The following is a 16,492-nucleotide window of genomic DNA, read 5'->3' as shown; positions in this document are numbered from 1 at the left end:
ACACACACAATAAATAAATACATATTTACAAAACGGTTTGCCTTGTTTCTGTGATGCAAGAGGCTGGTGTAAGAAACAAACTCCTGGTTTCCTCCCAAACCTGTTCCACCCTCTCGCCTGGCTGGTGAGAGGGTGTCTCCTTCCCTCCATGTCTAGTTCCTGGAGGGCTCCCGCCTGCTCTCTCTAGCCCTGCTGGCTGTCCTTGGGAAGTGACCTGGCATAGGCCACTACCCACCTCTGCTGCTATCACCCCAGGCCAACTGCCTTGCAGAAGGAAGGACGGCTCACCATCCTTGCTTCATCCCCCAACACTTTAGTCTCAACACAGCAGTTAGCTGACTTTAAATGTTTACAGTTCCGTTTCTGTCTCTTCTCTCAGCCTGAAAGCCAAAGGCCTCACCATGGTCTTAGGGCTCTGGCTGGTGGAGCCTCCGCTATTCTACCCTCAGCCCTCTGCTCTAGCCACACCCTCCGACTTAAAAGTCCTTTACAGAGGCCCCAGGCCTTTGTATTTGCCATTTCCTCTGCTGGAAGTGACCCTCTCCCCACAAGGAAACCTTGCTTCCTACGGCTCTGTACGCAAATGTCCCTTCCTCTCCTCACCTTTACAAATCCGCCCCCACCCAATGCTGCTTTTCCCCTTCCTGGCTTAATCTTTCTCCACAGCACCTGTCATTCTCTGGGAGTTTACCCCAAATGTTACTTCTCTCTCAGGCCTCTGCTGGCCTGCTGGGACTAAGACTATCACAGGAGAGGAACTTCATCCAGTTCAGTTCTTTCCTGCCCAGACCAGACTCGAGCACACTGGGGCCTGAGGCCAAGCAGCGACTGTTTCTGAAGTATTCCCAGTATTCAGTGAACAACAGGAATTACTGGTCCAACCCCGGGACTCTCCGGGAAAATGCAAGTGCTGGGTCGTTGCATTCTACCGACCTGCTGTCTCAAGCCCAGCTCCCCAACTCTGTGCTGCTCCCGGGGCTCAGGCTGTGGCTTGAGGCAGGGGTGAGGGAAGGTGAGCAGCTTCTGATCCCAGGTCTCTGCTTCTATATGAGTCAACCCCGGAAGCTCCTTCACAATGGTATAGGCTAAGAGCCAGGGAAGGGGCTGGAGAGGTTGATGTGGCATGCTGCAGTGGTCAATGATTCTAATCCTGGCTCCCCGCTTCCCCGCTGTGTAGCTTCCTTGACTCAGTTTCCCCATCTATAAAACGGATAGAGTAGCAGCTCTTCTAGCCCAAGGCTTCGAGGGAGGGAAGCACTAAGAATAGTACTCTCGGAACACAGTGAGTGCTGCCTGCATGGTAGATGCAACTATATTATAGGTGGAAGCCAGAGCTGTGTGCATTTGGTGGATGAGTTGGCACGAGAGAAAGCCAAGAAGAGAGGGTATGGGCAATGATGGCTGTGTGGACGTGTCAAGGGTGGCTGTGGGGACAAAGTGGTCCTTTGAAGGCAAGTCTAAGGAAGCTGAGTCTAACAGGCCAGGCTGGGAAGGAGGGTGTCTGGGGACCAGACACCAGGAAGAGCCTAGCAGCAGACTCTAAACACACCTGCTGGGCCTCCCTCTCTCCAGAACCACTCTGGCTCTTTTTCCTCCCGGCAGTACACCCAGCAAGCATGGACTCATCCTCTGAGACCTAGCTCAGACACCTTCTCAGAAGCCTATCCCCAGGCAGTGTTAGTCACCCAGGTCACAGCTAGCTGGCTCACCCCGCTTCAGGAGTCGTCTGGTAGTGTCACACCTGGTGTCTGAGGCTGAGCCTGGGATTTGAGTTGCCTAGTCAGTGTCTAAGGAGCAGACAGGTACACAGTTGGGTTCACAGTGGTCACAGCAGGTAGGTGGATGGAAAGGACCTAGAGTCGGGAAGCAGAGTCTGGCTCCACTTGCCTGGCTGGCCTTGGGATCCTGGTTTCTTGGTTGTTGTGGAGACCTCCTCAGCTAGCTCCCTGACTAATCAAGCAACACACATAATTTGCCTCCCTCCTTGTGGCTCCTCTCCAGGCCTGGGCAGCCCTACCAGGCTCCCCCTCACTCTCCCTGAAGTCTCAGGTCACTAGGCCTTGAAATGGCCTTACCTTGGGTCACTGCTAGCACAGCCTCTGGGCAAGAGGCCCCAGGGACCTCCTCTCCCCTGAGTCCTGGCTTTCCTGTGAATTCTCTATGGGGGCTCAGTGAGCTCCTCTGGCCAAAGCCAATGCCTTCACAGCAGGCTGCCATGGCAGCCCTTGGGCAACCCTCTGGCTGAATCTCACTTTGCTCCTAACTTCCTAACTTACCCTTCCTTCTTCAGTGACCTCACTGGGGAGTCATCCCCTCCCAACGGTGTGGCTTGCAGAGCTTTCTCTCCTTGGGTACCCTGACACTCAGCTGGCTGTCTCTTCATCCCACAAGCATTACACTGCCTTCCTGGTGTGGACCAGGCCCTGGGCAGACTCCACTGATTCCGTGGGGGAACAGGAGTGTGGGGAACACAAGGCAGACACTGAACAAGTAAGGGAGGGTGACAGACAGGGACAGGAGGCCTCCTGGAAATGGCATGTCAGCCAGAGCGGGAAGGACAAGTTCCTGCCGTGCTAAGGCCCCTTGCCATGCCAGGGCAAAGTGTTCAAGGCTAAGGGGGAGAGGGGGCTGAAGCAAGAGTCAGGCCCAGCTCCCTCCTTCCAACCTAATCAACTGACACCTTTCTTAGCTCCCTCACAAAACCTTGGATCTGGCTCTTGAGCTAGCTGGCTTGGGGATGTGGGGGGCATGCCAGGCCTCACCCCTGATGCCCCAGGGACGTCTAACCCTGGAACAGGGACTCTGGTAGGAGCAGCTTTAGTAGTATTTCTTTCCATCTTTATTGTTCTTCTGTTGTGGACTCCGGGTTTGGGAAGGGAAGAGTGGGAGGTTCTTGGGTGCTGGGAAGTGAACTCTGGTCCTCTATAGGAGCAAGAAGCACTCTTAACTGCCGAGACATCGTCCAACCCTGCCAGTGTTCTTCAAGGATGTTCTTCATGCCCTAGTGGATGGTCCCACATCCATGTGTATACAGGCTACGAGTGAAGTTAGGAGGGGAATGGGGATAAGGGGGATCTAGGAAGCCTTAGGGCAAAGAGTAGGAGGGTGGATACATTGAATGCATGTATGAAATTCTCAAAGAATAAAAATATATTAGGGGCTGGAGAGATGGCTCAGCGGTTAAGAGCACAGGCTGCTCTTCCAGAGGTCCAGAGTTCAATTCCCAGCAACCACATGGTGGCTCACAACCATCTGTAATGAGATCTGGTGCGTCTTTCTGGCCTGCAGGCATACATGCAGGCAGAACACTGTAAACATAATAAATAAATAAATCTTAAAACAAAAACAAAAACACAAAACACAAAACACCAAATAAACCAAAACCCACTTAAGACCAAAGCTGGGATGGTAGCACATGGTTTTAATTCCAGCACTCTGGAAGCTGAGGCAGGAGGATCTGGGAGACTGTCACAAAACAAAACAAAACCCTGGCCAAGAAAAAAAAAAAAAGTAAGTTGAAATAATAAATTTTATGTTATGTGTATTTTACCATAGTTCATAAACTGTAATGCAGGCTCCACGTTCATAGATCAGGTCCATCCCTAGTGCCTAGGACAGGGTAGGTAGATAAACTACTATTTTTTAGAGTGGAGGATTCAAACTGTTGTGAGTAAGGAGTGAGCTGGCACACGGACCTTGCCCAGGATGGTCTCTTAAACCCTAGGCTCAGTCTTCCTGTCTCAGCCTCTCCTGTAGTTGGAAACACCGACTCCTACCACTGTTTCCTTGCTATGCTGATAACAGACCCCAGGGCCTCACATATGCTAGGTAAGTTCTCTACCACAGAACTAAGCCCCTGGCCCCAGAACTGTGGAACCAAAGGAAAATCTGAGTAAAACATTAATTCAGCTCAGGTCTGGGGATGGTCGCTCTGATAACACCTCAGGTGTAAGCAGGTTATGGGGAGAGGGGTCACGGCCCACCAGAAGCCTTCCTGGTCCTGCTGAGGCAGACTCACCTGGGTTTTCTCCCCCCAGAGAAGAAGTGCCTCTTGCTGACCCAGCATCCGGGCAATAACTGTGAGGCTCAGTTGGCTGCGAAGCTTCCTGGGAGAGAAGAGCAAGAGTCTGAGTGGGGTAGGCAAGAGTGGGAAGTCTGCAAAGAATGGGGAAGACGAGCTCCCCAACAAGCAAGGAGAGTACATTTTTCTTTGGAGTTGTAACCCCCTCAGATCTGTATGTATCTGTAGATCTGTATGGGTGAGAGGAAGTCTACTCAAAATTGGACCAACACTTCTACCTTTGCGTAACACATACATACAGACAGAGACAAAACCAGGTGTGGCTCAGTGGCAGAGCATAGGGGGCAGGAGACCCTGAGGACCGAACGTAAAAAAAGCAATAATCTAAGAAGAAAACTGTGGTGATGGAAGGGATAAAACAACTAAGGAGAATAAAACATGCAGATAGAGGGGGAAAGGCGACCTGGAGAAAACACATTCCCTTCTCTGTTCTCTTTGTCCTGCCCAATACACTGACTCTCAAGTTTCAAAGGACTTCATGCAGCATGGGTGATTGGCCCCTTGAGACCAGGCTTCATTGTTTGTTTGTTTGTTTGTTTTGTTTTGTTTTCACCCACTATTTGGAGAACTTTCCTTTGGGATCCCCTTCCTACCATCCTGACCAGATCCAGGCTCCCAGGGAACACCTGAGAGCTACTCAACCACCCAACCAGCCCTTGGGTCTTGGTTGGACAATTAAGAGAGTATAAATAACTTCCCTGTGGGGTAGCTAATGTGACAGGTGGTCACCTTATAGTGCTGGTTGTTCTTCTGTCTCCCAGGGGGACAGACTTCATGGGGGCAGTAAAGAGAACAAGGGAGACAGAGCCCCAGGAATGCCCGCAGCCGCCAGCCCGTTTCTAGACCATTTGCTCCCTGAGCTGCTTGGGAGCCAGCACAGGCCTGCTGCTTCAGTCAGCCGAGCTGGGTGTCTGAGGCCAGCCATAAGGCAACACTTAGTCAGTGCTGACTCAGGACTGAGCCGTCTTCTAGTCAGGAAAGAAGACCCCAGCGGGGCTTCGGATGTTAACGCTTAGGTCCCTTAAGCACTTGGCTGAGTGAAGAACAGAGGAAGGAGGAAACCAGGGGGGGGGCTGAGACTTGTCCCCTAGGATCTTTGAGACTAGGTGACAGGACAAACTCCTCCTCAGGTCAAACTCTGTAATTAATCACCTGAGCCTTGCTGGGGAGATTGCAACATGTCATTCCACGTATGTCCACACATTTGTCTCCAGGTGGTAGTCAGCCCCTTGAATGGGATTATTTATTTATACATTTATTTATTCTGACAAGTCTTTTTTTTTTTTTTAAAGATTTATTTATTTATTTATTATGTATATAGCATATGTGACTGCAGGCCAGAAGACGCACCAGATCTCATTACAGATGGTTGTGAGCCACCATGTGGGTGCTGGGAATTGAACTCAGGACCTCTGGAAGAGCAGTCAGTGCTCTTAACCTCTGAGCCATCTCTCCAGCCCTATTCTGACAAGTCTTATGCATGCCACACAGGTGCCATGACACAGAGTTTCATTCTCTTTTGTTTGTTTTTTGAGGTTTCTCTGTGTAACAGCCATGGCTGTCTTGGAACTCTGTAGACCAGGCTGGCCTTGAACTCACAGAGATCTGCCTGCCTCTGTCTCCCCAGTGCTGGGATTAAAGGTGTGAACCACCACTGCCAGCCAGAGTTTCATTCTTATCTCTTCTGGAGGAACTTGTGGCCACCACCCAGTGCTAAGTAACCCACTCAGAACGGAACCCAGTTGGGCTTCGGATGCCGCTGTCTTGAACCAGGCCAGGGAGTAAAATGAAGAGAGGAAGGAAAGCTATGAAAGGCCTAGAAGTTAAGCGTGATGGAAAATGTGTCTGGGATTGGGTTCATAGAGGAGAAATGCTCGCAGGTAACAGTATTGTTGGAGGGACCTCCGACAGGGGCCCTCAGCCACATCCCCGGAAAAGACACTGGGACCAGAAGGACCAGATGCAGCAGGTGCTAGGAAAGGCTTCCTTAAGGAGGAAGCCTGGTCACTTCAGCGGGCACTGGCGGCTCCAGAGCAACGCTCCCAGGGCCACACTTGCCTTAGTGATGCAGTGCTGAGGCAGGCCTCCACCAAGCTGACAAGACTGGGATCAGACGCAGGGTCTGAGCTCTGCAGGCTATGTTGATGTTTCTTAAGGAAGAGTCAAAAAAGAATCAACAAAGCAGGGGGTTCTTAATTTAAAAGAAGAGCAGCAGGTGGTGGCGGCACACATCTGAGGGGCTGTGGGGGGAGGACAAATGGCCACTCTGAGAGAGAGGACCATAATGTGCTCACATAGCTGACAGGAAGGGACACGACCCCTTTGGAAAACTAAAGAGATTTACTGAGGACACACACACACTTAGACCGTGATTCTGAAGTCAAGTCCTGCTCCCATGTGCACAGGTTCAAGAGAGGGACTCACAGCCGAAGTGCCCCATAAGCAAACTGAATTCTATCTACACAACTACTTCCACAAGTTGTCTTCACTCTGCTACAGACGGAAGTCCGTGTGAGAATTCATGATCATCAAGTCTGAAATGGACTCCTGGCGGTAGAGGTCCTGGTGACCCTGGGGTATGCCCACGTTGTCCTCTCTCCCCCAATCTGGGTGTTAGTTTCACGTGTTCCACTGAGACATGCTCAATGGTCTGTTTGTGCACTGTAGTTCAAGAAAGCTGTCATACTAAAAAGAGATTCAGCTGGAGGGGGACTTAGGTTTGTCGGATTTAGCAAATTAAAATATAGGATGTCCTGTTGAGCACAAATTTCAGATAAAGAAAGAACCTGCTTTTCTTTGTGTTTTAAAAGAATGCTGTGGGGGCTGGAGAGATGGCTCAATGGTTAAGAGCACTGACTGTTCTTCCAGAGGTCCTGAGTTCAATTCCCAGCAACCACATGGTGGCTCACAACCATCTATAATGAGATCTGATGCCTTCTTCTGGCCTGCAGACATACATGCAGGCAGACCACTGTATACATAATGAATAAATAAATCTTAAAAAAAAAAAAAAGAACGCTGTGTTACGTGTTGTATTTGTACTGCATCTGGCAAATGAAGAGGAAACCAACCGTCCTCCATTTTTGACTGGGAAGACAGAATTCTGCCTGGTTTTAGTCTTGATCTCTTTTTGCAGGGGTATGCTGGGGGCTCCCACAGCTTCCCCAATACTCTGAGAGCCAGAGTGAGCTCTAGAAAGTTGAGGACAGGCAGCTGCCATCTGAGCTGAGCCATAGGATGTTGAGTCAGAAGCCCCATCTCTGCTCCTCCGTGGCCCCTACTCTAGGTCCTGCCTGAACCCCAGCTTCCTCCTCATCACGTACTCGACCCTCTGCGGCCTGCCTGTAGCTAGGACCTGTTTTCCAGCTGTTCCTGGGGTCTAGGATCCGGCAGCAGCTGGGCCCAGACACAGTGGGAGGTAAACGGCTCCTCCAAGCTGCCGCTGCTACAACACTTACTGCTAGTCGGGAGGCCGGCATCTGGGCTTCATTAACCCCCCCCCCCCACACACACACACACAGCAAGGCCCACAGGGTGGGGAGGGGCCGGCCAGGGAGAGGGCCAGAGCTGGCAGGCCTCAGAGCAGCACTGGGGGCGGATCCAGAAGGGAAGAGGTGGGTGAGTGTGTGGGGTGTGGTGGGGGTCACACCAGGGCTGCAATCTAGAAAACAAACACCCCCAAACCCCAAACTAAAACAAAACAAAACAAAAACAAAAACAACCAAACAGCAGGCTACAGTGAGGGGTGGGTGGATGTAAGGCGCCCACATCTAAGAGTCGAGCCCCCCACGCTGGCTCTGCCTGTCTGTCCGCTGCCCACAGTCTTCCTGATACTCCTTCCTGAATTCTCAGTCCCACTGAGAAATAGGGACAGGGGGCCACTTTTTAATTTGACAGATGGAGAGTTTGGAAGGGAAAAAACAGAGGCGACCCACCCAAAATACCACCCCAGCTGTGCAGGGGGCAAGCAGAGAGCCCTGCCCAGACTGTGGGCTCTTTTTTCCACAGAAATTGCCTAACCCCACCTGGCAAAGCTTTTCCAGAACTCAAACCAGGCAGGCAAAGAAAGATGCAGAAGCCACTGGAGCCCTCCCAGCAGATGTCATATAAGGCAATGGGTTCCAGCATAGTGCTCAGGCCAGACCAGGCCAGGCCAGTGTTGGTCTCTGTCCCGCCTACCTCCAAGGGGCCTCTGTAAGACCAGGACACTGGATCGGCACACAGAGGCACCCAAGGCACTAGGAAATTAGGAACAATGTTCTTTTCTAAACCTAGGGCAGAGGATTCAGGTACTTTGCTGTCTGGGCAGTTCTCACAAGGGACTGACCGCTGCAGGAGCATCCAGGAAGGCAGAGTGTATCCCACTGGGATGTTGTTAGGACAGCATCCACAGGCCAGGACAGCATCCTGCCCACCCTCCACCCCACAGTGCTCTGTCTTCACTCCCTCAGAAGGGAACCAGGCCCTGCTGAGGCTGAACTGCCCTAAAAGGCTACCAGGCATCTGGCCAAAGGCGTGAGCTGCCTTTTCCAATGTGTCCAGGGCAGCCCAGGATGCAGCAGCCTTGGCCTGTTCCTCTATGGAAATGCTGCCTGACACCTTGCTGCACGGTGTCTGGCGTGGCCTACATCTCAGGGCTACAGACACGTGTCCGGCCACTGGCTCCTTGGTCCCTGATGGGAATCCTCTTTTTCTGATATTGTTTTTGCTTTTTCAAGGCCTTTTGATCCCTTTGAATTCCCTCTCCTGTATGCAAGGTGTGAGAGAGAGGCTCAGCTTTTTTTTTTTTTTTTTTTTTTTTTTTTTTTTTTTAAGACAGGGTTTCTCTGTGTAGCCCTGGCTGTCCTGGAACTCACTCTGTAGACCAGGCTGGCCTTGAACTCAGAGATCCACCTGCCTCTGCCTTCTGAGTGCTGGGATTAAAGGCATGCACCACACTGTCCTGTGGGAATTATCTTGAATGTGAGTGTGTGCTCCCCAGGCAGGAAGAACCAGGGTTTGGGCTCAGCAGTTTGTGGACTCTTTCCTAATACCTCCACTTCCATCCTGCCTGCATCTGCAAGCCATGGCCACCACGTGGTCTGGTTATCCACTTGTGTTGTATAATCATGTGGGGGAGGTGGAGGGGAGGTGGAGGGGAGGAGGGGGGAGGAGGAGGAGGAGGAGGAGGAGGAGGAGGAGGAGGAGGAGGAGGAGGCAGCACGCACAGTGTGGACTGAAAGAGAGGGATATAGTGACCATTGATCTAGGCACCAGACGGCCACACAGCAAGATGAGGCTACAACCACTCACATCACCAGGGAGCTGTTCTCCAAGATGTGTGTGAGCCCAGGAACCTGCTGCAGGAGCCCATCTCCAGCAGTGTTCAGAAACAGTCAGATGAAAGATCACCAGGAAAGTGGTTTCCTTTGCAGAAGGAATGACCGGGGGGGGGGGGGGGGGGAGGGTCCTAAGGGGATTTCTGGGGACCAGGTGACATTCTGTCCAGATGCTGAGTGGTAGGTAGTTCACAGATGGCAAACTCAAGATCCTCTGCAAATCCTTGAGCGCTCACCTATGTATGATACATGTCCTTTTCTTCATGCATAAGTAAACAAAATGGCACCTATATGCAATGGATACCTAAGGCAAAGCCACACTAGCCTGACCTCTTGTCTACTGCTCCTGGACTTACGGTCATCATTTAAAGCTGTGCCCCCCCCCCACACACCATAGTCATTTCCATCACAAAAGTGCAACATCTGCCTGCCAAGCTGGTCCAGTCCATTCACTGGATAGACAAAAGAAGTTCTTCCTACATTTTGCCAAAAATCTGCCCTTCTGGGACTCTGACCAGGCTTCTGGAGTCTGTGCTCTGGGAGCCGTCTGGTGGGCTGGGCTGTCCCCATCCTTGAAAGCTCTGCTGTACTCAGATGGCTGTCTCCCGCAGGCCCGACTGCCTCACTTCTCCATCTTTTGGACCACTGTGTCCCTGGAAGGCGCTGGGCTGTCTGTGTTCCTTGTCCAGTGAGCCACTCTGCTCAGGGAACCCAAGGGGTTCAAAGCAGGCAACAGACTGAACCCAAGTCTTTTTCTTTTTTTTCACGTCTTCCTGTCAAACAATTTCTCAGACCCTGTTCTTAATGGTGCAGCAGGGGCCTCTCTTTCCAACTCAGCCCTTCATTATGGTCGGCTGAGATCTTCTGGAATCTTCAATTTGCTGTTGGTTATATTCATGTTGTCTATGAATCTAACCATTGTTCCACTAATCGCCTCATTCAAGACATTGGTTTTGCTCCATCCAGACGACCCTTTAGTAAAGGTCATGAACTAGGTGGCCACAGGAGGCTGCCCTGCAGGTGGGCTCTTCAGCTTGCGTTTCTATGTTGTCCCCAGGACGTGATGACAGCTTTTATCAAACGCTCCAGGAATCTCCAGACAAGCACCCCCCCCCCCCCGGAAGCTGGGGCAGTAGGATTTGTTCTGAGGACACCTAGACACCAGGGTGTCCTTTCCTAAGCATAGACTCACCCACCATTCCTAGGAATGATGTTAAGGGGGCTTGCCTCTCAGAACCTCCCAACAAAGGGTCGGGACACTCCACCTGCACATCTCCCAGCATGAGCATGCACACACACACACACACACACACACACACACACACACACACACTCACTCCTGTTGCAAGAGAGCAGAGGAGATGATTCACTCCACACTGTCAGAGCTGTCATGTGTCACTTCCACACTGAGACTTCAGCTCCCTCCAACCACTTGATTCCATATATAAAACATTCTTCTCTCCACAAAGACGACAGGAGTGAGATACGAAGGCTGAAGTGTGGAAGTTGCACTATCAGCCCCCAAATAGCACTCCTGACGCAAAGCCACCTGCACAGGCGCCGCCCTCGGGAGTCCTGCCTCGGACCCAGGCTACTCACTCGCTTTGCTTTGTGCTCGGCTTTCAAACCTAAGGGCAGGGAGAGCAGGGCTGAACTGTAGGGGTCCAGGAGCCTGCACTAGCTAGACACCTCCCCCTGTGCCCTTCCTGCCTTATCTGCACAAAGGTCAGGACGGGATCGCCCAGCCGCCATGCCTTTAGCATCTGCAGCGCAACACTCCATTGCTTCTGTGTGCCCTGAGGTGCTCATCCGGTAGCAGGAGGCATGCTCACCCAGCCTCAGAGAGCACAAACACCGGTGGCCGGTGGTCCTTCTCATTCCCCTAGCCCAAGGCTCAACAAAGCCAGCTAACTGGTTCCCCACCCCCACCCCACCAAGGTGTGAGGAATGTCAGTCTGAGTCAGTCAGTCAGGTGAAGAGAAGGGGAAGGGAGCTTCTCCAGGAAACTTTGAAGCAGAGGCTCAGCATGAGTTCAGATGGCTGCAAAATTTTAGGATATGGCAGATATGTGGGAGTGCATGGGGGGATTTGGGGGGCACAGATAAGAGTTTGGGAGAGGAGGTATGGGACAGTAAGCACAAAGGCCCTGGATCATTAGGCTGGGCTGCTTGGATGGTATACCAAGGGTAAGGATTTTTAAAAATTGTATGTATATGTGTTAGGCCTGCATTTATGTATGTGCACCACATGTGGGCTTAGTTCTTAGAGGTCAGAATATCTCCGATACTGATACTGGAGTTACAGGTGGCTGTGAGCTGGGACACCAAACCTAGGTCCCTCTGCCAGAGCCGAAAGTGGTTTTAACTGCTGGGCCCACGCCCTCTGAAAGGATTTTCAGCAAAGGAAGAACTGATAGTGTACTGGAAGGAAAATCACATTCCTGCAGAGTGGCGGATGGATTATACTCCAGAGCATGAAAGAAGACAGCCAGATTCTCCAGGAGAACTGGAGGGTACTGGAGTGCAGGCCTTAGCCAGAAAAGACACACTGTCAGGATCTAGAATTAGGGGTCTGGTGGGAAGGAAAGAGTTGAAGTTGTAGGGGTGAGAGGGGAGAGACACTGCTGTGTGTCGGGAGTGGACAAGCTCGCTCAACAACTTTGGAATCTGCTGAGAGCCAGGGAAGGCTGACCAGCCACCACAGAGTGGAAGCCTGCAGGGGTCAGGGGCTCCATTTCATGAGGCCACTCAGTTTTAGGGCAGGTAAATGAGTAACAAAATAAAAATAAAAAGGAAAGGAAACATGACTGCTCCTAGGTATGTATGGTGGTGGAGAAGGCTGACTGTAGATATGTGGGAGAGTATAGCCAGAGGGAGACGCGTCTGGGAGAGTCCAGAGTGGTCATGACCAGACTGAGGAGAGGGGGAGGGGAGAGAGGACAACTAGGTGCAGCAGCCAGGAGGCCCAGAGTAGATGAAAAAAGGCCAGGCAACCAACCTGATTGGCGTATACAGGGAAGAGGCCAGACTGCTACGCTGGAGAGTTCAGGGCAGGGGTGGGGTAGGCCAGCCAGAGGACCCTGTAAGAGGCAGAGACTGAAGGATGCAGGGAGAACCTGGAGGCCAAAGTCTGCTTTGATGTGGTAAACAGACAGCTCAGCTGTTTGTCCCAGGTTTGAAACCTAACAGTAAGGCTAAAGCAGAATAAGGAAGAGACTGAACAGTGGGCAAGAGGTACAGGAACTGATCTAGAACCTGCACGCTATGTGCAGCTGAGAGCAGCGGGGGTGGGCCCTCTGGTCCTGCCGCAGACAGTTAGCAGGAGCGCAGACTGAAGGAGGAGGGTCCAGGGAAAGCTCCCGGGCACCTGCACATGTCCCTGCTTTGATCCCAATACTCAAACCAGCCTCCAGGCTGCCTGCGTTTCTTCATCAGCTAACTCCTTCGGGGATCAAGGAGACTGAACTTCCTTGGTCGATTACTTCAAACTGAAAAGATGCTGAGAGGATATGGGGGAAGGAGGATCCGGAGTTCACAGGGCCAACAGACAATAGGCAGCAGTGGTCCAAGGAAAAACCTGGTTCAGGAATAGCCTGGATGGGGCTGCTGTCCCTAGGGTTCCTTCCTCAGGAGCATCCAATTGGTTTAGTTTGGATCTAACCTCCCTGCCCCACAACACACCTAGACAGGGTTTCTCTGTGTAGCCCTGGCTGTCCTGGATCTTATTCTGTAGACCAGGCTGGCCTGGAACTCAGAGATCCACCTGCCTCTACCTCCGAGCAGTGGGATTAAAGGTGTGCGCCAGCACAGCCCTTTGGATCTAACTCTTGGGAGCTGGGACAAAGGCATATTCCCTCCAGCCTAGGGAGACACAATGAAGAATTTTTACCAACACAGGAAAGATGGCCAAATTTGAGGAACTCTCTCAATTCCATAAAAACAAATGAATAAACAAACAAACAAAAATACATAGCACCACAGCAGAGATAAGAAAAACAAATGGCATTCACTTATTCCCAGTATTTTACAGAACATTCTTCACATTCTAGAGGAGACAAGACAGCCCTCCAGGCAGGTTGCTGCCACTCTGTAGGAAGAGGGGACAGTTAACATAGGAAAACCATATTTCAGCTGCAGGGACATAAAAACAAGTAAGGTCCCTTGAGTAGGGGGCGTCTCTAAGGCGGTGACAGGTGGGCAGAGACTAACTACCATGATTGAGAGTGAGCATCTCCTGCTAGACAAAAAGGACATTCACTCACAGAGATCTACCTGCCTCTGCCTCCCGAGTGCTGGGATTAAAGACATGTGTTTGAGTTCAGAGCCTCAGAGCCTACAGGTGAAAATAGAGGACTCCTCAAGTTGTCCTCTGGCCTCCATGTGTTTACTGTGGTACATCTGCATGCATAAGAGCATGCACGCATGCATGCGCACGCTCGCACGCGCACAAACACACACACACACACACACTAAATAAGTATAAATACAATGAAGAGATAAATAATTCATGCAATAAAAGTGATTCTGTAAAAAAGGCTATCGGAGAAAAAGCAAAAACAGGAAGGCCATCACATTTGGAAGAGATGAACCCGAAAGGTAAAGCCACTTATGCTTACGCTGATCTCAATACCCTGAGATTTGTCCCTTCCAACAATGTTGACATAACATTTTACAGATATTTTTGTTTTTGTTCTTTGCTTGCTAATTTGAGACAAGGTCTCATGTAGCCCAGGTTTGCTTCAAACTCACTAGGTACCAAAGGCTAGCCCAGAACTATCCTCCCCGCACTTTGCAAGTGCTAGAATTACAGGTGTGTGACATCACAACCACTCTGTTTTTTGCTTTGTTTTGCTTTTTGAGAAAGGGTTTCATGAAGCCCAGGTGGCCTTGAACTTCTGCCTCAGCCTCCCAAGTGCTGGGGTTATATAGACTAGTTCTCGTACCCTCAGGTTACCTAAACTTTTATAGCATTATAGCCTATTTTCCCCAGTTAGCGTTATTTCACTACTCTTTCTTCTCCTGCCTCTCCCCCCAAACCACCACTGGGGATGGAACCCCAGGCCTTCATGCATACAGGGCAAGCATTCTACCCACTAGGCCATATCCTAGCCTCTTTTCTATCTTTCTTGTTTTTGCTTTTTTTTTGAGACAGGATATGCAGCCCTGGCTGGCCCGGTACTCACTCTATAGACCAGGTTGGCCTCAAACTGCCCATCACTGCTTCCCCAGTGCTGGGATTCAAAGCATGTGCCTCCAGCTCCTGGCCAAGTTTATTTTGTATTGTGTGTGTGTGTGTGTGTGTGTGGGGATTTGTGTACAGTGCAGGGGCTTCAGAGCCAACATACTCCTGGAGCTGAGTCACAGGTGGTTGTGATGTGAGTTCTGGGAACTGAAGTCAGGTCCTCTGCAAGTGTCTGAGCTCTTAACTACTGGGCCATCTCTCCAGCCCAAGCTGGCACATTTTTAAGTCTACTTGATTCTGCTACTTGGCCTTCCTGAGGAGGCATGGATCAAACGTGCACACTGTGAACCTGAGAGCGGGGTCTGTCTCCTCACGTCTTGTCAACATGGGTGAGATGGTTCTTTTAGCTCTGTGCTGGTCTGCCAGGGGAAGAGCTCTGGGTCTTTGTCAGGGTGGGTTTTGTGACATGTTTTAGTAAGTCTTCATCCACACCTCCAGTGGACCAGGCAGTCTAAGTGGGTCTTACTTCTCCCTCTCCTCTGAAGGCCACAGTGCAGCAGCATGCCTAGGATGTTTACTAAGCAGTCGCAGGCGGTGAAGGAAGCAGGTCCCTGGAGCCTGGGAACACTTACGTTCAGCAGAAATGCGTCCATGCCCTCCTTCATCTTCCTGATGGGGCTCCTTCCAGTGGCAGCAGGGGTTGGCTCCGCACATGAGCCCACACTAGAGAGCTAGCTGAAGGCAGAACAGTGTGCTGCTCTTTTCAACAATTCCGTGGCCCATCCACGTAGGGTCACCTTCCCCATGCTGACATTCCTTCAAGAACCCCCTCTTTCCATTAGCCCCACTTCAGGTGCTTGCTTTACAATTTTTTTATTTTTTTTATTTTTCACGGTTGGGCACTTCCATATACTGTGGAGCGTCCTCTGAAGTCTTGATCAAGGCAGGAGTGCTGAATGCACCACATGAACCCATGGACGTGGACGTCAGTGGGAGTTCTTGCTTTGTCCTTAACCAGTCAAGCAGATTCAGAGTGTGACAGCTTCTTGCACAACGACCCTTCTTCCTGGGGTCAGTCTGGGCACTGAGCCCAGTGAGGCTGCCCCCAGCAAGGGCAGAGCCAGGCCGCCAGCAAGCTCCTGTGTTACCACCATTGCTGCCCTAACTAAAGACCCACAGCAAGATGTGAAAAAGAAGCAGAAGCTCTGTATGAGCCAATTTGGAAGGATTGCCAAAACATACCTCGAAGTCAAAGAGCCTGCAGGGAGCCAGGCACACACAGGAGTGAAAGAACCTGCAGGGAGCTGTGCACACATGTGCATTGAGACTGGAGGTGGTAGGTGGCGTGTGTCTGGGACATGTTATTCCTTCCACTCACTCCTTGGTACCTTCTAAACTTGGTACTACTTGAATGAATGCTCTATTTAGAAAATAAGTAAAATAACATTTCTTTAAAAAATAATAATATTATTATTATTGTATGTGAATACACGGGTGCCCACATATGCATATGGAATCCAGAGATCAACTCTGGATATCTTCCTCAGTTGCTCTTTGCCTTATATTTAGAGAAAAGTTCTCTGTTTTATTAGGTTTCTATTGCTGTGAGAGACCAAAAGCAACTTGGGGAGGAAAAGGTTTATTTCAGCTTCCAAATCACGGTCTATCATGAAGAGCAGTCATGGCAGGAACTCAGGCGGAAACCTGGAGGCAATGACTAACGCGGAGACCATGGCGAACATTGCTATCTGACTTGCTATCCAGGTCTGCTCAGCAGGCTTTCTTCTACCATCCAGGTCCACCTGCCCAGGGGTGGTACTGCCCACAGTGCACTGGGCCCTCCCTCACAAGTCATCAGTTAAGAAAATGCTGCACAGACCTGCCTACAGGCCAATCTCACGGGGGGGGGGGG

The 16,492-nt window shown here is 51.0% G+C and overlaps 1 protein-coding gene across 2 annotated transcripts in view; it reads right to left on the bottom strand.

Moving 5' to 3' along the window:
* The window catches only part of Fam178b (family with sequence similarity 178 member B), a 135,633-nt gene that overhangs the window by 20,196 nt on the left and 98,945 nt on the right, over positions 1 to 16,492 (bottom strand). For both annotated transcript variants that reach the window (XM_059282204.1, XM_059282205.1), the window contains one exon: positions 4,019 to 4,106. In XM_059282204.1, coding sequence (XP_059138187.1) covers positions 4,019 to 4,106 — 88 coding nt within the window. The remainder of the gene's footprint in view (positions 1 to 4,018; positions 4,107 to 16,492) is intronic.

The sequence above is a fragment of the Peromyscus eremicus genome, chromosome 16_21 (genome assembly GCF_949786415.1).
Source record: "Peromyscus eremicus chromosome 16_21, PerEre_H2_v1, whole genome shotgun sequence".
In the NCBI taxonomy this organism is placed as follows: domain Eukaryota; kingdom Metazoa; phylum Chordata; class Mammalia; order Rodentia; family Cricetidae; genus Peromyscus; species Peromyscus eremicus.
This window is presented reverse-complemented; position numbering and strand designations above follow the sequence as displayed.